At 37.3% G+C, this 22056-nt stretch overlaps 1 protein-coding gene across 1 annotated transcript; it reads right to left on the reverse strand.

Moving 5' to 3' along the window:
- Positions 1-1327: 1327 nt before the first annotated feature.
- On the reverse strand, positions 1328-12713 carry MANSC4 (MANSC domain containing 4). The gene is made up of 3 exons (XM_001373238.4): positions 11738-12713; positions 7576-7710; positions 1328-3848 (listed from the first exon to the last, which is right to left on the reverse strand). Exons 1-3 carry the CDS (start codon positions 11967-11969, stop codon positions 3217-3219), a joined length of 999 nt encoding a protein of 332 aa, XP_001373275.1. The 5' UTR covers positions 11970-12713; the 3' UTR covers positions 1328-3216.
- Positions 12714-22056: the final 9343 nt, after the last annotated feature.

Below are 22056 nucleotides of genomic sequence, written 5' to 3' on the forward strand. Positions count from 1 at the left end.
GTATCAAACTATATGTTGATCTAGTTTGGAGAATGTGATATGGTTCTTTATAGAATTACCATTTTTCATCTATCTGTAAGAGATGTTAAGGACAAAAAATGCAGATATCTCTTTGTTTATCCCTGAGCTTAGTCCTGAGAAATGCACGTGTCCCCATGAAATGACTTACTATGTTTCCCTTTGAATACATAATTAACAAACTCCTCCAAATCTTATTTACAGCTTTGAGGAGAAATGGCAAGTCATCCCTCCATTTCATTTCAAGTACAGGATGTCTTCTGTATTCATTTACTTAAAAAAAAGTCAATATGGCCATGATTTAATTCCTCATGACAACTCATTAGCACCAACCAATTTCTTCCTACATCGTGAGATTGGTCTTTGGATAGCAGATACATACTTGAAAGTTTTCCAGCTTGTTTGCCTTTTGAAAGCCCAGTGTCCACCATGGAGTCACAATCCTTTGCCCTTTGGTACAAGGGGTCACAGTCTACAAGCTACTTCTGGGTTTAAATGCCTCAACTGACCCTTATATTTATTTATATCTAACAGCTCAAACTAGAGTCAAAAAGAAACTCATTTTTCTTTTGTAGTTCCTCAGCTTGGGCTACCTTGTCAACTCCTACAGTGGTATGTTGAGTTTTTAAGAGGGAACTGCTTTCAGGTTCAAAGGTACTTTGGGTTTGTACAACAAACTTACCTTTAATAGTCAGTCAGTAGACACAATTAGTTCAAAGTAGGATCATCAGGACTAATGCTGGCCACAGCTTCTCCAACGAGAAGATCAAAGGGAAGAGGAATGCTAAGGACTTGGTCATTGGGTGCAGGATGATGGTGAATCACAGGAAACTCCAATTAGAATAAATGTTGTCAATGCATGGGTGTGCTGAGTTGGGGTAATTACCTTAGAAGGCTCCCACAACATTAGAATGAGTATTGAACCAGTGCTTTGTACAGACCTGAAAACAGGGGTGTTATTTTGAGGTGAAGCAGGGTCATGAAGAGAGGGAAACAGAAAATTGAGGGGCTGCACATCACCTACTAATCCCAGGACTTCCCATCTCTAGGAGCCATTGAGAGGCCCCTACATATATATTTCTTGAATGATGAGTGAACAAGTGGCAAATTCAGTAGTGCTACTTCTAAATTCTAAAGTTAAGAAGCACTGCTATTGGTTACTTCTTATAGGTTAAGATAACCTCAGTTGAGAACTGAAAAAAAAAAGCCTGAAGTCCAGGAAACGTGAAAATGTCATAAGAGAGAACCACAGCAAAAGGGTAGGATTTGGATTCATTCAAGACATTGGCAGATCAATGACAATTATAAACAAGTTTGAAAAACATTTATTAAATACCCACATTTTGTCTTCCATTGTGTTAGACCATTACAGAGATTCATAGATTAAATAAAATAGTTTTTGCCATAAAAGAACTCACAATCTCATCAGAGCTGCACGTATATATAACTAACTGTAATATGGAATTATATAGCTAAATAATGTTAATTAATGTCTAAATCCTGAAATGTCAGGGAATGCTATCCACCTCCAGAAAAAGAACTGTTAAGAGTCAGATAGATGCAGAGCAAAGCATACTGTCTTTGACATCAGTGTATTTATGGTTTTATTTTGGGGTTTTGATTATGTCTGAGTGTGTTCTTACAACAATGACCAATATGGAAGTGGGCTTTGCCTGATAATAAAAATAACATTTTAAAAATTAATACATCTATGTCGAACTGAAAAAGTATCTAGTTGGATGCCATAAGCATCTATATTCAGGCTCCCTTTTATCTATGGCTTGGGTGGAAACAAAGAAAGCACCTTTATCTAATATGCCAAACATACAAAGGTTGGAAAAATGACTACTTAATGATAGAATCAAGATTTTATTTCAATAGTTCTATTCATTCATTTATTCATTGATTTATTTATTTTTAGAATTTTTTTGAAATTTTAATTTAATTAATTTAGAATATTTTTTTCCATGGTTACAAGATTCATGTCCTTTCCCTCCTCTCAGCCCAACCCCTTCCTGTAACCAACATGCAATTCCACTGGGTTTTACACGTGTCATTGATAAAAATCTATTTCATATTGTTGATATTTGCACTAGGGTGATTGTTTAGAGTCTACATCCCCAATCATATCCCCATCAACTCATGTGTTCAAGCAACTGCTTTTCTTCTGGGTTTCTATTCCCACAGTTCTTTCTCTGGATGTGAATATTGTTCTTTCTCATAAGTCCCTCAGAATTGTCCTGGATCATTGCATTGCTGCTAGCAGAGAAGTCCATTATGTTCTATTGTGCCACAGTGTATCAATCTCTGTGTACAAGGTTCTCCTGGTTCTGCTCCTCTCACTCTGCATCAATTCCTGGAGGTCATTCCAGTTCACATGGAATTCTTCCAGTTCTTTATTCCTTTGAGCATAATAGTATTCCATCACCAACGGATACCACAATTTACAAAAGTTCTATTTAGTAAACATTTATCCATGCCCTACTGAAGGTTAAACTCTGCCCTCATGGAGCTTCCAGTTGAGTAAGGAGATAGGATATATACACAAATAACTATAATAGAAAAGTTATATGATAAGTGCATAAAAGAGATGCTTGTAAAATGTTACAGGATATTTAAGCAAGGAGAAATGTGACTTGAGGGAGGGAGCCTGAGGGGTTGACATTCTCAACCCAAGGAAAAGCACAGCAGGAGAATACATACAATGGGGTAATTTTGACTTATTAGAGATATAAATCCAACTGCTTAATGAGTTTTTCTCTCTGCTTATTGGTAAAACATAGATTTTTAATTATCTTAACTTTTATAGAAAAAAACATCTATCTACATTGATAGGATACTGGGTCATCCTTATCACATTTGTGGTGAGAAAAAATAATTAGTGTGATGACTGATAAGAAACTAATAAGTAGGATGACTACATTAGAGATGTAGTCTAGAGCTAGAATGGACCTCAGAGTTCATTGAGTCTAATCTCATTTTACACCTAAGAGACCAAGGATGAGAGGCTAGATCATTTGCCTACAGTCATGCAACTAGCAAATGTCTGAAGCAGAATTCAAACCCAGGTCTTTCTGACTCCAAATCCAACCCTCTTTCTACTATATCACTTAATATCTTGCCAAAACTGACAATGAAATAAACTTCAAAGTTTCTTGTCATCCCTGTAACCTTAACTGCTGTCACTACCTTCCCTTTTCAGTGGTGTGTCTTATTGTGTCTTGGCTCATAATGGCCTTGTCGTTTCTGGCAGCATCCTGATGCAAAGAAGACCAGACAAGAGCAAAGAAGGATGATGGATGTGCTGAGTGCTACAGGGACCAGCCATGTGTTTGAAGATTCCCCAACAGGTTTCTGTTCTTCATTTTCAGAAGTGTAGTTCCTGCTGTTGTGCCATTTTGTTTCATTCAATAGCTTTTTGCTACTGTTGAGATGTTCTGGGATAGACATGTGGGAAAGTACTTTTGTTTCTATTGACTTAAAAGCAGGAGAAACTGTCTGGTTACCTAGATTATTGAGGAGATCAGACCCCGGGGAAACCATTTTTATCTGTGTAGTAACTGATGCATTCAGTGGAATGGATGTTGTCCAATAATCTGTGGTTATGGCATTAGAAAAACTGATATTGCTGGTATTTACAACCACATCTTGATGTGTGGTTGAAGCTGGAACCTCTACTGACAGTAACATGGGGCTTGCCACGATAGTTTGGTGTTTCTCTAAATGAGTAGCCTTTATGTTATTTAGCCTGTTCCATCTATTAAATGAAGAACGTGTATTCGGATCTTTGGAAGAAGATTTTTGGAAAACAAGCAGATCTGGATCAATACCTATAAAGTGAATAAAATATCACAGATTATCTTTCTGGCTCAAGGGAAGAATAGTAGAAGTGTTATATTTGAAAAAAGTTTCTTAGAATTTACCACTGTGAATCAAATGTGAATAATACTATTTTCAAGTTGAAACTTAAATTCCAAAAAGTTAGAAACACACTAATGAATTTTAAATCCATTATAATTTATGAAATGATTCCCACATTGTTTGAAATCTGGTTAAATATAACAGAATGACTTCTATCTATTGCATTCTACTAAACAAATCATCTAAATGCCTCTTCTGAGTTCAAGTTCCCCAACTTGCGTAAACTACATCCCAGGTTGCTGAAAAACCTGATGAATATAATTGCTCAGTTACTGTTGGCAATCTTTGAAAAAATCATGAAGAACAGGAGAAATGACCCATCACTGGAGGAAAAAAAAATATTTAATTTTGAAAAAGGGGAGAGAGTAGGTCCTACAAATTGTAAGTTGATGAGTTTGACTTTGATTCTGGAAAAATCATAGTATACATAATCAAAGGAATAGTTTGGGGATATTTAGGATAGAAAACCAATTACTAAAGTACCAGCATAAGTCCATCAAAAAACAGATCATATCAGATTAGCTTGATTTTTTTTTAGGACAAGGTCATTGGTAGACCAGAAGCAAAGTATTTTAATTGTTCAGCAATTGACCTGCATTGCAGCATTTGAGAAAAGTTTCTCACAATATACTTTTTTTGATCAAGGCCTGGGCAGGGTTATAGCACAGGATTCAGGACAGTTAGGTAGATCTGGGGTAGTTGAATGGGAGTGCCCCATTAATCTGTCTTAGTTCCTAGATTGTTCAACATTTTTATTAATAACTTTGAAAAATGCATACTTATGAAACCCTTAAATTGGCAAAGCTGAAAGGGATGGCTAGCATCTTGGAGAACAGAGTAAGGAACCAAAAGAACTTAACAACTTAGAATATTAGGCCAAACATATTAAGACAAAATGTAAACAGGAAGAAAACAAGGTCAATTATAGAAGCACAGATTGGGGAGGGCTTAATTAGACAGTTCATATGATAGGAATTTCAAAGAGTTTAATAGCATACCTTCTACTTCTGGAGCACTCCAAGAGTTTGAGCATTTAGGAGAGAAAACAGTAATTATGAAGTACCAGCATGGGTTCCTAAGTGCTTTCCTTATAATCATCCATTGGGGTCAGCAGTGAAAGCATCTTAAGGGTTAAATAGATGGGTAAATAGGATTGGAGTGACTTGTACAGGATCAAATAGAAGGCAGGATTCAAATTCAGACCTTCTAATTCCAAATTTTGTATTTTCCCCATACAACTGTAAAATTACCTTAGTGGACAAGCAATGGTTTAAAAAAATAAATAAAAAATAAAAATCCTTACCTTACATCATAGACTCAATATTGGGTATTAGTTATAAGGGCCAGGCAATGATGTCTAAATGACTTCCCCAGGGTCAGATTAGCTAGGAAGTATCTGAGGACAAATTTGAACCCAGAACCTCCCATCTCCAGGACTGACTCTCAATCCAACTGAGCCACCCCACTGCTCCCCAAATAAATAATTTTTAAAATGAAGAAGACGATCATCTTAGCATTCTGGTTGTGTTAAACCCTATCTGTAGTAATGTGTTCAGTTCTGGATATCAACAACAACAACAACAAAATGCAATTGGGTTGCTGAGAGAACTGGGTACCATGTCACTTTGGTAGAAAGAACTGGAATTCTTTCCCTATAAGAGAAGATAATATCTCAAACTGTCTATAGGTTAGAAGAGCTGGAAGGAACCACAGAGGTCATTAAGTCTAACGCTTTTATTTTACAGTTGAGGAAACTGAGGCTGAGTGAGGTTCAATGTCTTGCCCAGAATCATACAATGACTGAGACTGAACTCAAGCCTTCTTGACTCTAAACCAAGCTCCCTATCCATTACACTATCTCATATTGAATGCATACTAAATCAAAGTCTTTATATTGCCCCAAACTCCCTCCACACGCAAGTCCATTTTCACTACAAAATTTCCTTTTCAGATCACTGATACCACCACCACTTCCATTTTCTTCATCATCCTGACTAGAAACTTATAGTTTGTTGATTTAGAGGTAGAAGGAAACTTACATCTCATCCAGTCCGATGACTTTCATTCTTAAGACAGTTGGTATCCTAGAATGAAGAACTAGAAAGAACCTTAGAAATAATCTCTTCTAATCTTTTCAATTTAACAGGTGAGAAAGAGTACTTTTACAAATCCTATAGAAGAAAATAGATTTTATGTCATGCCATTCTTAACCTACTACTGATAAAAATGTGGTACCTTATGCTGGATACCTTTTCTAATAGTTTTTTGGAGTTATATGATCCAAAGGAGTTCAGAAATAAATGAAAAGCTGCAATTTTGGGAAATTGTGAATTTGTGAATATAGAGTATATTGCCTATGTTGGATGGTCTCTACTTTTCTTACAAGATACAATGATGTGAAGCTTTTGGAGAAGGAACATAATGGAGAGGAAATAATGCCAGATTTGGAGTTGGAGGAACAGGGTTCAGAATCTGCCTTTACCATTTACCAGCTGTGGGTGACCTTGAATGCATGCAGGAAGGAAAGAATGAAAGTTTATTTTACTTCTCTGGGTCTAAGTTTCTTCAGCCATAAAATAAGAGGGTTGAACTCCATGTTCTTGAAGATCGCTCCTAGCAGCCTTAAATCTATGACTATTAGATTCATTCCTCCAAATATTGAATATGAAATATGAAAATAGTTACAGGCAGAATTTCTTCAATGAACACAGGGAAAATTCCTTTCTTTTGCTCCAAAGTTTTCTAGCCTCTCCTTTAGTTTATTTATAGGCTGAATAATAGTGTAATTAGATGTATTCAGAATCAGTTGAATAGATGAACTCAGCTTGGTCAGTAATGGCTCAGTGTCAATTTGACAGGAGGTTTCTAGGAGAATGCCACAAAGATCTTTGTTAGTCTATCTAGCTGCCTAAATGTATTGTGCTTTATGTAACACCAGTATGTATTTCCTATGCCTAGCACTGAGATTTTCTCCTGGAACCCTTGTTTATGTTATGTCCAAAAGAAGGATAATACACAGTTTGGGAAGGGCTGATATGTAATTCCCTATGCTCAAACATTCTACCCTTCCAGAATTATGGTTTGGATTTTCCACATCCTTCAAAATGTCTGCTTAGTTTTCCACTCCAATTACTAAAACTACATTTAATAATTTAATTAGATGAGGTCTAACTGGACTATTTCCCTCCAGCTAAATTAATTAGTATCTAAATTAAGGTGCTAATTAAATTTTAGCTCCTGTGGTAAAATGTCAACTTTGGATTTTGTTCAGTTCATTTTAGAATAAATGGAGGAGGATAATATTATGTTAAAGTACTTTGAGCTCTTTGGAGGAAGGATGCTTTTTTGAATGTGAGGTGATTTATGTTTAGTGATTTATGATTTGGTCTTTTAACTTGGCATGGACTTTTTATCATTATGTTTAATAAAGTGAAGGGAACATGTTAGGTATTTGATTAAGTGCGAACTTTATTCAATTAATTTTCCTCCCTGGGTGCCTTATAGCCAGTGCTTCTTTATGGAAAGTAATTCCTAAGTAAAATTGTTTCAAGGAAGTCTTCCACCAACCACAATGAGTTTCTAATATGATCTCACCAATGGTCTTTTAAAGTCTCAAAATATCCCAGAAATCTTTACCTGCGGTGATGTTGTATAAGATGGCACTATGCATGGGCTGTAAGATGCAGCTCTCCAGGGTTGGGCAGTAAACATGAAGGCAGTTGACATTGTCATGGATGGGATCGTGGAAGAAAATAGCCAGATTGCAAGGAACTGTTTAAAAAAAGGAAGAAAAGACAGCAAATTTGAAACTTTCTAATACTGACAAAATGTTGACTTCAGCCCTGTTTATACTACTTCACAGAACAAAGGATAAGCTCATTTACACAGTTCTGAATGACATTCTAAACTTGATTCTTGTCATAGCCTTATTGCTATGGACCTAAAAGATAGGAAAGTTGCTCTATCTACTGAGTCCCAGTTTTCTTATCTGGAAAATGAGAAGGTTGGACTAAATTACCTCCAGGGTCCTTTCTCCATCTATAGTCTGACCATCTATGACCTGAGATCATTTTAAGGGAACTTTTAGAGAAGTTCTCTAAATAAATTCAGAGAGAAAATATCCCCTATTAGTGAGAAGTTCCTAAATCACCAAAGGAAAGAAATAAGAATAGATTAAGTCCTTGCTACAGGGTAGGAACTGTGCTAAGTACTTTACAAAGATTTTCTCATTTGGCTCTGCTATTTTTTCATTCTGCATCTATTAATGCAAATCTTTCCACATTTCACATAATTCTTTTTTGGCACTTTAAAAAAATTATCACTTTCCCGTTTATGAAGAACTTACATACACTATTTCATTTGAACCTCACAACAATTTTTTATGTTTACTTGGGTGTTATTTACCCATGCTATGTATGAAGAAATTGAATCAAAGAGAAGTGAGGGGATATATACACAGTCACACAGATAGCATCAGTGGAATGATTTGAACATGGGCATCAAGACCCAGAACACTATCTACTGTATCAAAGCATAGATGTACAAGGAAATTCATTCATTTCATTCATTCACTCTTTGAAAATTTCACAGACACTCCTTGTTGGAAGGGCAATCAGAAAGCATCTAGTTCAACCTATATTTGACAAAGAATTTCCCATACAACATGCCTGACAAGTGGTCATCTAGATTTTGCTTGGAGACTTCCATTGGGAAGGAGTTCACTTCCTTTGGAATCAGCCTAGTCTACCTTGGAATATCAGTAAATGTGAGAAAGCTTTTCATTTGATCACCTCTAAATTTGCTTCCATCCAATGCTACTCATTCTGCTTTCTTCCACTTGGTTGTCCCCAAAGATCTCTTCTCCAGTCTAAAATCATTAAATGTGACACCCACAAAGCTCAAGTCTACTTCACATGAGATGAATAAAAAGTCATTACTTCATTGTAATACAACTTCCTTCCTGAAAGGAAGTTTTTATCAACTATGCACAAAATATGGCTAATAAACAGAGTGAACCAAAAGTTCCCTGAACATAGGACGCAAATTTGATCTCATAGTTCTCACTAGGACCTGGTAGAATGGAACTCATGACTAAAACATTGTTCTGGAAGGGAAATTTTTTTTCAGAAGGAGCAAAAATAGATAAAAGGAGTCATGAAATAGCATCATATATGAAAAATATATACTCACATGAGGATATACAGGACCTCAATGAAATGAAAGAAAACACAAATAGAAGGCTGATTTCTAGGAGAGTATGCTACATGCTACCTGGATAGGAGAAGAAATTGGATGAGCTGAGGAAACAGAAGACAACTGTTACAAAAGCATGGCACTGCTGGAGCTCTCTTTACCAAAAGCAAAAAAAAACAAACAGCAGCAAAAAAGAAAAAACCCTGAGAAATTTATTATTTATTCTAATGGCAATTTCAACTTTCAAAAGGTGAAGGAAAGGACAAGGGGAGCTGTCATTCTGGTTTTGATTCTAATCAAAGATTAATTAATTAACTGATTGATTAATTTTTTTGGAAAATTTTATTTAATTCGTTGATTTAGAATATTTTTCCATTTCCATATTTTTCCAAAAAAATTTTCCATTTTTCCATTCTACAAGATTCATGTTCTTTCTCTCCACTCCCCTCAACCCCCTCCTGTAGCTGATGTGCAGTTACACTGGGTTTTACATGTGCAATGATTAATTTATTGGAGAAATAAAGAGGTGGGGACTGGAGGTAGTAGTGAGTGAATGCTTAGAGTACATGATGGAGAAGAGGAGGAAAGTTGGACATGTACTCTAGATTTTGGGAGTGTAGATTTTAGAGGATTCAAATGGAATCAAAAACTAATGGCCTAATAAAAAGGAAATCTTTACGATTTCAGAAACAAGGAGAAATCAGATGAGGAAAATTGACCTAAAATTGTAGATTTACAGATTAACAAAAATTACAGATTTACCAACTCATATTTTTAAAAGACATTTGTTGAAAAGAGAAGCAAGGATTTGTCATTGAAAATTAGTACAGAAGAGTAACCAAATACTGATACTTAGAGCCCCAAATGAACTGATGCTGCCTTATTTATGATGTGTTTGTTTTTTAACTTTATTAGGAAAAGAGAAAGATCAAAGAAAAGAAAGACCATTACTTGGGGATGAGTGTGATAATTATAATGCACAATGGTGAAGAGTTTGAATATGACTATCTACCATAACCCCCCTCCCCCATATTCTTAAAAGATTCTTCATTTGATCTACCATCTCTACCAACTCCAGTGGCTTCCTATTTTTCTCTAATAAAATGTAAACTCCTCTGTTTAGCTTTTAAAGTTTTACATAAAATCTGTCCTTAATTTATCTTTCCCAGTTCTCTTGGACATTATTAGACATCCCTCATTCTGCAATTAGCCAAACTGGCCTCTTCTCTATTCTTCACACAAGACATTCCATAGAGATGTACCTCTGCAATTGCTACCCCCCATGCCTGAAAGGCACTCTCTATTTAACTCTATCTTTAAGAGTCCTTCTTTTCCTTTTAAGATACAAGCTCATCCATCAACTTCTGCTTGAAGTTTTTCTTGATCTCCCCAACCACTATCATCTTCATTCTAAAACTTTGTTTTTATTTGCTTAGTATTTATTTATATTTTTTAATTTTATATTCATGCTTTATATATTTTTTGTACTTGTCTCCATCCTTTGAATGACACTCATTCTTGGTACTGGTATCCCTAGCATCTAGCATAGTCCCTGGCACATAGTAGACTGCTAATAAATACTAAATTGACTGATTGTTCCACTCTAAGCTATCATTTGTATCAGACTCTTTTTCTCAGACAAATTCCTGGAAAAGATGTTTGTTGTCTCCAGTTTTTTTCCTTGCACTTCTCTGTCCTTTGCATTCCAGTGCCCAAACTTATTAGACTAAAATTATTCTTTAAAGCGACCAGGGATTTTTAAACTGTCAGACATGATCTTTGTTCAGTTCTCATCTTTTTTGACCTTTGCAGTATTTTACACTATTGTAAATGGTTCATGAATGTTATTTTTAAATGAATTAAATATGTTTTTTAAAGTTTTATGTTTTAATTCCAAATATGGTAAATATCAATAGATAGAATCATTACAAATTAAAGTTCTTTGCCATCCTCAATAATTTTTAGAAGTATAAAGGAGTCCAGAGACCAAAGAATTTGAGAACCTCTACTTTCCAGCCCCGTCAAACTTGGCTTCTTGTTATCCCTCACATTTGACAAACCATTTCCTATCGTTGCACCTTTGTAGCTGCGAAACTTGACGTTCTTGGGAAGCTGTCTCTCTTTACCGTTGTGTTGAAGAATCTTTTCTTTCTTCCAAGATGCAGCTCAATAACCGCCCTTTACATAAAGCTTTTTCCTGATTCCCCAAATGCCGATGCCTTCCCTTCCTAAACTACCTTGAATTTATTTAGTATTGATTTTGTATATACTTCTATATGTATATGCTGTCTCCTTCGGTAGCATAAAAGGTTCCGGAAAGTCCAGACTCTCCTATTTCATTTTGTATTTCCGGACTAACACAGTTCCTGGAACAGAGTAGGCCCTTAGTGAATGCTGATGGATCCTTGGGTACCATGTAGCTACACGTATCGTAGTTAGGAGCCCTGGGGAATAAAAACCGGAGGCAGGAGTCGATTGTTTATTTTTCAAGTTGACATCCTGCTCTTCACCTAACTTAGAATTTTAGAAATCTTCATAAACACCCAACATTGCATTTAGGAGCAACTACCTATTTTCACAGCTCGCGCAGAGAACCAGCACTTACCATCCTTCGCCAGACAACAGCTCCTCCCGCACTTCTGGCCGGTGCTTTCTGAGTAATACTTTAGGAACCGGGCTCCGAGCTTCTGAGACTCCTCCAGGTCTATTAGGAAACCCGGAAAGCGCCGGATCCAGCAGTCCTTATAGAACACAGTAGGGGAACAGAGGGCATCTGAACGCCAGACCATACTCAAGAGCAGCAGCAGCTCTGCTGCCGCCACCCCCGGCCCGGCCATTTCCTCAGTATGAAAAGTTCAAGAGGAACCTTTTTCCAGCATAGAACCTTTTGGTTTAAGAAGCAATTTCTTGCCTTGTATGGCCACTGGTAAAGAGGGAGACGTTTTTTGTTTGTTTGTTTGTTTTCAGTGAGTTTGGAGACCTGGATTTGGTTTTCTTTCTTTTTCTCCAAAATGAGCTCCCAGGAGAATAGTAGACTTCCGGCTGCCCCTTTCTGGATGTTTTCACTTTCAAAGTTCTTTCGATGCTTCTTCTTTAACTCTGTGACAGAGAAAACGAGCCTCTGTGTGTGCTCCCTCTTCCCGTGCAGTCGAACAGACACAGAAAACCTTTACTATGGAAATAGAAGGACAAACGGGGTCCTTGGGAGAGCTTCTCCGAAAACAGTATTTCACTCACTTAAGCTTCAGATAACAGAATGGGCCTGGTGAGATTTCCCTTTAACCAAAACAGACGAAGTGGTATTTGTCTCGCGTGTTTGTTTTTTTCTTTTGGCAGACTTATTAGCTTTATTTCTTTCCTTGAATTGGTTGGGGGCGGGGGGAGGGGAGGTTCTGCCCTCGTGCTTTTGCCCAGTGCTTAGATTTGTTTTCTGCTTCATCTCATTTACTTAAACAAACGTGAAGCAAGAATGAAAATGTTTCCTGTGCATTTCACTCTGTTGCCAGAGATGACAAAGCAAGACACCAGTAGTGCGATAGCCTCAGGAGCCAAACCTGCCCAGAGATCCACAGTTCTTCAAAGAGAACTTATTGCTTACCTTGTGACCTGGAGGGAAAGGAGGATCACTTAATGCCCATCCTAAGTGGCTTGCCTGATCTCGGGATCTGCTCGATGCTGGAAGTCAGAGAACAGCCCTCCTTTCTTTAAGACACTCTATTGTGGTGGAATTTTGCATATTCTCGACTGAGGAGGTCATTGATGATTTCAACATTGCCCTATTATTGAAGGCTTCAGTTCCGTTTTCAGAAGCTACACCACAGGATTAGCCTCCAATCCCACTGTCCCAGAGCTGACAAACTCTGAAGTGCTAAAGTATTGCTTTGTTCCTTCCCAGCATGTCTAATAAGGATTCTGAGTTATTGTCTTGGTGCCTCGAGTTCTACAAAGACTCCACACAACATTAAAATGCAAACACAGATGTAATAGTCTTTCCCTCTTCTCCTATCCAGTGATTCATTTATTCAGAACCCAATAAGTAGCTTTTAGAAAGCATTCCTTACAGCAACTTCTTCCTGCTGTTTACTATCAATAGACAGACAAGTCAGTATCACATGCTTACCTTGTAGAAGTCAGGCCCTTCCATCTGCTGAGAGAGAAGAAGGAAATGGCATTTCCTAAAGGGAAGGCGAAAAGCTAACATCCAAAATTAACTCGATCATTCATGATCTTTCTCTGTTAGCACAAACTTGCAGTTTTCTTATTACTTTAATACCTAACATGATTTACCACGATGACAAATACTTCTAATAAAGTGGTTTCTCACTTTCCAAAAAGATGCCCAGTTTCTACTCTGATAATTCATGCTTCAAAGTTCTCAGCTTCCCTGAAGGAATAATGGAACAATCCAAAAGCTTCCTAGAGTAGGGAATTTTGTTATTAACCCCTTAGGTGTCTAACCAGGATCAAAAAGAGTAGAAAGCTATTTTGGATGGAATCTATAAAAGCCAAAGATCAGAACTATGATTAAAAAGATTGTAAACACTCCCAACCGTAGGCAGATGAGTCTCCCTCCTCATTCCCAACTACACTGGAATATATATAAATATATTTTTAGATATTAAAAATAGAGATATCAGAAGCAGCTAGGTGGTTTGGTGCATAGAGAGCCAGGCCTAAAGATGGGTGGTTATGGTTTCAAATCTGATCTCAGAGACTTCCTAGCTGTGTGACCCCGGACAAGTCACTCAGTCTCTAATTGCCTAGCCCTTTCTGCTCTTCTGCCTTGGAACCAATACCCAGCATTGATTCTAAGATAGAAGGTGAGGGTTTAAAAAAGAAAAGAAAAAGAAATAGAGATTTCAGTTACATACAGGTATAATGCACACGTCCAATCTCATGACATTTCAGGCTAATACTATTTATCAAACAAAGCAGAAATACTTAGTGATCATATGCAGTGAAATGAAGAAAGTAGATAAAAATGCATCTTAGAACAAATGATTGCATGCAGCAATTGGATCATGGGGTCATAGAGTTAGAGTTAGAAGGGATTTGAGAGGGAATCTAGTCCAACTCCTTTATTTTACAGTTGAGGGACTGAAGCCTGGAGAGATGAAGGTCATAAGGTACAGTAATAAGTGTCTGAGTTAGAATTTGATTCTAGGCTCTCTGTCTCCTGACCTGAAATATTTCTCTGCCACACTCTCTCAGAAATACTGCATAAATCCTGACAAAGATAATTGGTTTGCAAATTGCTATTTGTTATATTAAAGTAATAATAATTCCTTATATTTATACAGAGCCTCTTGGGAGGAATTCAAAGCTCAGAAGACTATTGTCTTATTATTTGTCATGACTTTCCTCTGGGAAAAGTGCAAATTGTAAATTAATTTTATTTTGCAGCAGAAGATTCTCTTAAGGTTGCTTAAAAACTGAGTGGTCAATTTGACCTAATAACCCAAAGTCTCCAGAATGAAATATAATATCCAAAAAAGTATCCAGTAGACTGTACTTCTATGAAACATTTGCTAAGGGGTCTTATTTTTGCAATCCATCTAGTTTGAGTTGCAGGTATTGGCATAAATGAAATTAAACATTCAGATGACCGAAACTAATAGAAGTCAAATGGGAAAAATTTAAGACTAAGTACTACATGTAATTGACTTTAACAGTCCCGTATGATATGCTTTAATAGTATGAACTAGGTAATTTTTGTGTTTAAAAACAAACTCTGAAATAAAGATGTCATAAAAATTCCTTTTCAAAGAACAAATATATAAATCTGATTTTTGGCAAATGATTTGAACTGTGGAATATAAATAAAGCAGTTGTCAAAAACCTCATTTTTCCAAGGGTTTTGCACCATGCTAATTTAGATATTTTGAGTTTTCCTATTCAAGGTTCAAAGACTCAAGACTATTCCTTTCGTATGCATGGATTTGGTTAGAGCACTCCTCTCTCCCTTCAGTGGCTCCATAAGCAGATTGTGTGGGGTTCTCTGGTACCCCCAGATTCTTTTCAGCCTTATTTCATGTTGCTTCCATACATGTACTCTCATCTCCAATCTAACTGAACTCGTCTTGTTCCACAAGACCTTGTAGTTTGCTCCATCTGTCTTGTAAGTACTGTTGCTGTTTGTCCTTCATTTTGGAAGAAGACAGATGATATCATGGTACAGGGTCTTAACTTGAGCACAAGTTGGATTTAAGGGAGGCAGAATTACCCAAAGTCATCAGCTTCAGTCTCTCATTGACGCCCAGCGGTGGGAGAGAAGCCATGATGACTGGCAGGCTCCATTCCTTGGGGCCACAGTGTATAAGAGTTAGGTCAAAGGTAGACGCCAAAGGTAGATGAACAAACCCTCACCCCAGAGGTTCTAATTGTTTCTGAACACCCCCAGTCCCTCCCCTCCCCACACCCACTGATCCTCCCTGTTTAAAAAATGTCCTGACTACTCCTCTGTCTGCTGAATTCCTATCAATCCTTTAAAGCCCTATTCAGCAGCCCCCTGCTCCAAGAATTCTCTGACTTGGCAAAATTGGCAGTTTTCCTCCATCAAAGCACTTTGTGTCTCATATTCTGTCATACAATTTTCTGTTTTATGTTTATTTGACTAATCATCCTCCCCTTGGTAAACCCTCCATGAAGGTCAGACAGATTGGGCAGGTATAGAACAAGGCTGGGAGAGAAAGGTTCAAAATAAGGAGACTGGGGATGGTAGGTTTGCAAGGCCCAGTGCCAAGAGGTGACCAGAACACTCTGGGAACAAACACTCCAAGTGGAACAAGGGATTTGTTTCATTGTTTTGCCTAGATTTCTCTTGTCACCTTAGCTGCCTTTTAGCTAGGTTATCAGATACAACATCATTTTTGTCCTTCCTCATGTTGGGAAATCATAAATTAAAGCTCTAGTGTTTGGGATCCTGATTAATGTCTTAATTGTACTTAATTTTCTCCTCTTCTCTAGTCTGGAAGTTTCACAAATCATGTCTGAGGGTGAGCATGAAGGCTGCCAGGGAGCATGCCATGGAACAATTCTGATGGCTTTCAGGACTTGTAGGGGCTGAATGTTGAGGAGCTTGTGCTTTGAGATATTAAAGCAATCTCTTTCTGAGCAAGAACAGTTTCTGATCCAGTGGTCCTTTAGAAGGGCCTGGTGTGCTCTTGGTCTCTCTAATCTTCCCAGAATTCTAAAGATATTATTAGAATTATTTGGCCCTATTCCTGGAAGGGCTGGTGCCCTTCTTCACATCTTGGGAGAAACATTGAAATAAAAAGACATACCAGGCTGGTCCTTAGGTCCCTGTCTTCTTTTTCAGTTTTATTTTCTTTCCGATTCCAGTGATGGAAGGATTAGTTTGGGAGACAACCTTTTGAGTTTAAGAGGTCCCATCAGAGTTCTTGGGTCTTTTGATAGAACTTACTAAGGTAACCAGGCTTGACAGAGAACATGGACTTAGAGGGAATTGTTTGGACAGCTCAAAGCCAAGGTTAAATAGAAAATGTCTATTTAATAGTCTTAACAATTGGCTTATATTTTTTATAGTCTTAGGTCTCAACCTCCAGAAAAGTATAAGTCAAATCAACAAGCCCCTACTCCATGCCAGAAACTGTGATGAGTGCTGGGATACAAAAATGTTGATAGAGTTCTGGGCATAGAGCGAGGTGTGCCTGAATTAAAATCCTGGCCTTAGACACTTATTGGTGGTAGGGCCTTGGGCAAATCATTTGACTTCGGTTTACCTCAGTTTCTTCAGTGTACAATCAGGATTAGAGTAATGCCTACTTAAAAGAGTAGTTATGAGGATCAGATGAGATAACAGTTGTAAAGCACTTAGCACAGGGCCTGGCACATAGTAGACGCTATAATTATTATTAAAAGAAAGGCAAAGCCAATTCCTGCTTTCAAGTTCCCAATCTAATAGAAAAACATCATGTAAACAAATATGTATAAGCAAGATATATTCAGGATAAATTGGAGAGCATCTCAGTGGGAAGAGATTCCTCTAGCATTAAAGCTTCTTGAAAAGGTGATATTTTACCTGGGATATGAGGAAAACCAGAGAAGCTGGGAGGATGGACATGAGGAATGAGACAATTCCAGACATGAGGGACAGTTAGTGAAAATGCATGGAGATAGAATTCAAGGAATAACAGGGAAGACATACTTTACAGTTATATTTGTTGCTTCTTTAAGGTTTTTGTCCTTTATCCTTTATGAAATTGGTTATTGATTATTGAAACTAGTATCTATGGATCATATTTGAATTTAATAATGTAGGCATTAGTAATAGAGTTTGTTTGATGCTGTTGTTGTTTTTAAACTCTTACCTTATGTCTTAGAGCAATACTGAGCATCAGTTCCAAGGCAGAAGAGCAGTGAAGGATAGGCAATGGGGGTTAAATGACTTGCCTAGGGTCCCAAAGTTAGGAAGTATCAGGTCAAATTTGAACCAGTGCCTCTTGTCTTCAGGCTTGGCACTGTCCACTGAGCCACCTTGCTCCCCCTTAGTGGTGGATTTTTTGAGAGCTCATGTTTCCTTGTCTTAAGGCTGTGAGCTGGTCCTATTCTTTTTGGGAGATAAGGAAGATGAATGGTGGATGGGTCAGTCTAGTCAGAAGATGTTTTGCCCAGCCCTGGGTCTCTCTGGTATGGAGTGGTACCTGCTCTAGGACTTTCCAGAAGGTGTTACACAACTCTATGCTTTCCCTGTTGCTAATGAACTCTGGAACCCCCTCTTACTTTTCTCATAGATCAATCACCGTGTTAGTTTAATTTGCATCACTGGACTTTATGTAACCACCAAACTGTCTAAAAAGCTGCTCTGTTTGTGAAATGTGTCTCTGGTCACTGGAGGGGCCATCAACTTCCATTACTGGTAATAAGCCAATAAATATTTAGCCCTCTCCACAGATTTTTTTATTTGATGCCTTTAAATGAGAGTTTGTCTTTAGAATTTAGCATGTTGTGGAGAGTGAGGAAATAAATCATTGCTTTGCTTGATTTATATTCCACACTGAATATCTTTCTACTCTGGCTTTTTGGAGGAAACTTCCCTATTGGCCAAAATTGGTGCTTTGAGGCATTTTCCTCAGGGTTGGGGAGCATAAAAACCAAAGAGCATGAGAAAAAGGAGCCCAACCTCTCCTTAGAGGCAAAGTTATTCCAGGGCTGTAAACGCTTCACTCTACTGCCTGGGTCCAGAGCAGAGGGGTCCCTGGTTTTGTATCCACATGTATACATAATTATAGAGGGAATGGGCATAGGAACCCTAAATTTGTGCCTCTTAGTCCAGGTTAGATCATTGTGTGTATTTAATAGAAATTGTACCCTTATTCCCTTTGAAAAACCATGTTGGTCAGTATCAGCCCCATTCCTTGATGGGCAACTCGTGACTCTCCAGCATCTTGGAAGAGGCTGGATTTAGTCTCACTTGACTCCTGGCATCTGGAAGATGGGACTCTGACCTGGACTGAGGTTAGGTAACTAGAGAGACCCAGAAGGAGTGGCAAAAATGGCTTTATGAGAAAGGGGACTGAGGGATCGAGTGTTCCTTTTGGCATTGGGCTCTTGGTGACGCTCCCACACTGGGCAGCAGACTTACTGACCCTGACACTTTTGGCTGGCCAATGGAAACAATGTGGCAAATTTAGATTAATTAGGCAAGGTTACATGATCATGTAATTTTCTCTTTCCCTCTCTTTACTAATCAATAATTTAAAACTTATATTTTAATTTACATATATTTTATAATATATTATATAATTTATATGTTTATATATAAAATTTAAAATTAATATACATTCTCAAGAGAATTTTAATCATAACATAATGAACTTTTGAATGAACAAAACTAAATTAACTTTCCCCCCTAAAAACCCTTACCTTCTATCTTAGAATCAGTATTGTATATTGGTTCCACAGCAGAAGAGAGGTAAAGGCTCAGCAATGGGGGGGGGGGGGTGTAAGTGACTTTCCCAGGGTCACACAGCTAGGAAGTGGCTGAGGCCAAATTTGAACCCAGGATGTCCTGTCCCTGCCCTAAATGAATTCTTGATGTATCTCAGTATAAACTCGGTTTAGACAATTATTACTTAAGAGGAATAATAGGTCTTGCAGATAAATATTTCTGGTATTTGATGGCTCTTAAGAATCAATCATAGTACTTAGAGCAAAAAGAATCTACACTCTTAATATTAGATATATACCACATTTTAGATATCATTCCCAAATTTTGATAGCAAAGCTCTGTAATAGGTCAAATTTCCCCAAATTTTAATATTCAAAACTTGTCAATTTTGTATCATCAGCATAATTTTTAAGCTTAAAAAAAAAAAACCTGATTTTTTTTTGGATAGATTTTCCTCTGTAAAACAAACACCAATTTGAGAGTTTAGAGAGTAGCGGAGAAACCTATTGATTCTGGCCTTTATTATTTATTGACTTAGGTTCCAGATCTTTCTAATAAGGGACCAGCCTGAGAGCCTCCACTCCCTGAGGCTGCTTTTTAGACGCTCTTTTAGTACAGACCCAACCCCCACCCCCAAGAAAACAAATCTAGCTGGAACCTGCCACTAAACTTTGGGGGCCAGCCTGGGGCTTTGTCCCCTGGGGAGCTTGGGTGCAGAGAACAGGTCTGTGGAATGGGAAAGGGGCACACCTTGATGTAAATGTGATGTCTTGTAAAAAGGGGGCAGCTAGGGGACTCAATGGATGAGAGCTAGACTTAGAGACAGGAGGTCTTAGGTTCAAATCTGACCTCAGACCCTTCCTAGCTGTGTGACCCTGGGCAAGTCACCACTGCCTAGCCCTTACCACTCTTCTGCCTTGGTGCCAATACATAGTATCCAAGGCAGAAGGTAAGAGAAAAAAGATTCCTATTTTAGAAGATTCTCTAAATATCCAGACAAAATTGTCATAAAGGGGAATTAATCTATTATTAGGTATTTTGGTAAGTAGGCCAGCTGAGGATAAAGAACAAGTGCTTTTGTGTGATTTACTTCACAATCCTACAGAAAACCTATTATGAGAGTTTTATAAATGATCTGATCGCTTAAGAGCCTTCCATTCCTAAATGATGTTATCTTCATGTCAAATGACAAAAAGCATGGAGTGCCAATGATCCTTCTTGTCAAACTAACACCGTTGTCCAGGCTGATCCTGCTCAGATAATCCTAGGTTACTGCTTTTCTAACACAAGGGTATTCACTGTGCCTCTTAGTCCATTGAAAACAGGCCAGAAAACACCAGTCTGGGATGTATCTGTGATGGTCACAGAATAAAAGCTGCCATTATTGAGACATTCTAAAGGAACAAAGAGAGTTCACTACTTTCTGATGTCCCAGTTTAAACTCTGTTAACTAATACTTTTTATCTGGAAGAGATTGAAGTATCCAGTCCTAAATGGTAACCAGCTATTATACTACGCTAATGACTATGCACAGATACTTCCCTTCATTTTAATCCTTGAGGTTTCTCAGATGGTTATAACTTTAATTATAAGTCTAACCATGTCATTTCCCAACTCAAGAAGCTCCAGTGATTATTGCCTCTAAGGATAAGATGAAGTTGCTCTCTCCTTCAAGGCTGGACTTTGGGGTATCCCTGCACCGATTAAAATTCTTCCGAGTTGGCCCTTGAGAACCCCTTTTCTTATTGCCTTTGGGTTTCTAAATGGATCTTTTTGTGCAGTTTTGGGGCTAACAGTTATTTATCTACAACTAAGTTGCCAAGTAATTGCAAGTAACGAGTCCTGTAAAGTGGCTGCATTATTCAAATTCATGTTATTCAAAGTTAAAATTATATGAAATTTATATTTGAAATGTATAATATAGATTATTTATGTATAACATCATATATAGTATATAATGTATATTATTTATATACAAATAATATATCACACAATGTAGGTTATTTATATGTAAATCATATATGCTATATGATTTATATATAATATATATTATATGTGATATATTATTTACTTATATAATATATAATATAAAATGTAATATGTATGCAAATCATATTATATGTATATGTTACTTGGAACATGTAATATATGAAACAAATACATAAAATTATATATATATATAAAAGAGAACTCAGTTCTAAGCCCAATGGAAATAAAATTTTTAAAAATTAGTTTTTCTTTGTTGATGCAATATAACAGCAGATGAAAAGAAAAAATATTTTTGATTCAAGTTTTTAAAAAAACAGTGTTGGGAGAAGGGGTAGCAGCAAGATGGATCAGTGGATAGAGCACCGGTCACAGAGATGGGGGTGGGGAGGACCTGGGTTCAAATTTGGCCTCATATACTTCCTAGCTGTCAGGACAAGTCATTTAACCCCAATTGTCTATCCTTTACTGTTCTGCTTTGGAACTGATGTGTAATATTGATTCTAAGGCAAAAGGTAAGGGTTTAAAAAAACAACAAACTTCTATAGCTTCCGCAATAGGCCTTTTTTGGTCCTTGCCATTTCTAGTGCCCTGATATCCTAGAATCAGAGGATAAAACAGAAATTGAAAAAAAATTTCTGATCACTTCCAGGAAGAGAGCCTAAAATAAAAAATCCCAGGAATATTGTAGCCAAATCCTAGAGCTCCCAGTTTAAGGAGAAAATACTATAAACAGCCAGAAAGAAACAATTCAAATAACAGAGAGCCATAGTCAGTATAACACAAGGTTTAGCAGCTTTTACATTAAAGGACTGGAAAGCCTAGAATATGGTATTCCTAGAACAAAGGATTACAAGCAAGACTTAGCTACCCAGCAAAAATGAGTATAATCTTCTGGGGGGGGAGGAATGGATATTTAATGAAACTGAGAATTTTTAAATATTACTAATGAAAGGATCATAACTGTGTAGAAAATTTGACATTCATGCAGAAGACTCAAGAGAAGCATAAGAAGATGAACAGGAAAG

This window comes from Monodelphis domestica, chromosome 5 (genome assembly GCF_027887165.1).
Source record: "Monodelphis domestica isolate mMonDom1 chromosome 5, mMonDom1.pri, whole genome shotgun sequence".
In the NCBI taxonomy this organism is placed as follows: domain Eukaryota; kingdom Metazoa; phylum Chordata; class Mammalia; order Didelphimorphia; family Didelphidae; genus Monodelphis; species Monodelphis domestica.

Coding starts and splice junctions, on each gene's coding strand:
- MANSC4 (XM_001373238.4), bottom strand. CDS start 11,969: ATGGCCGGGCCGGGGGTGGCGGCAGCAGAGCTGCTGCTGCTCTTGAGT. Junction 7,711..11,737: donor CTGTTGTCTGGCGAAGGATG/GTAAGTGCTGGT, acceptor TTTTTTAAACAG/TTCCTTGCAATCTGGCTATT. Junction 3,849..7,575: donor CTTATACAACATCACCGCAG/GTAAAGATTTCT, acceptor TTCACTTTATAG/GTATTGATCCAGATCTGCTT.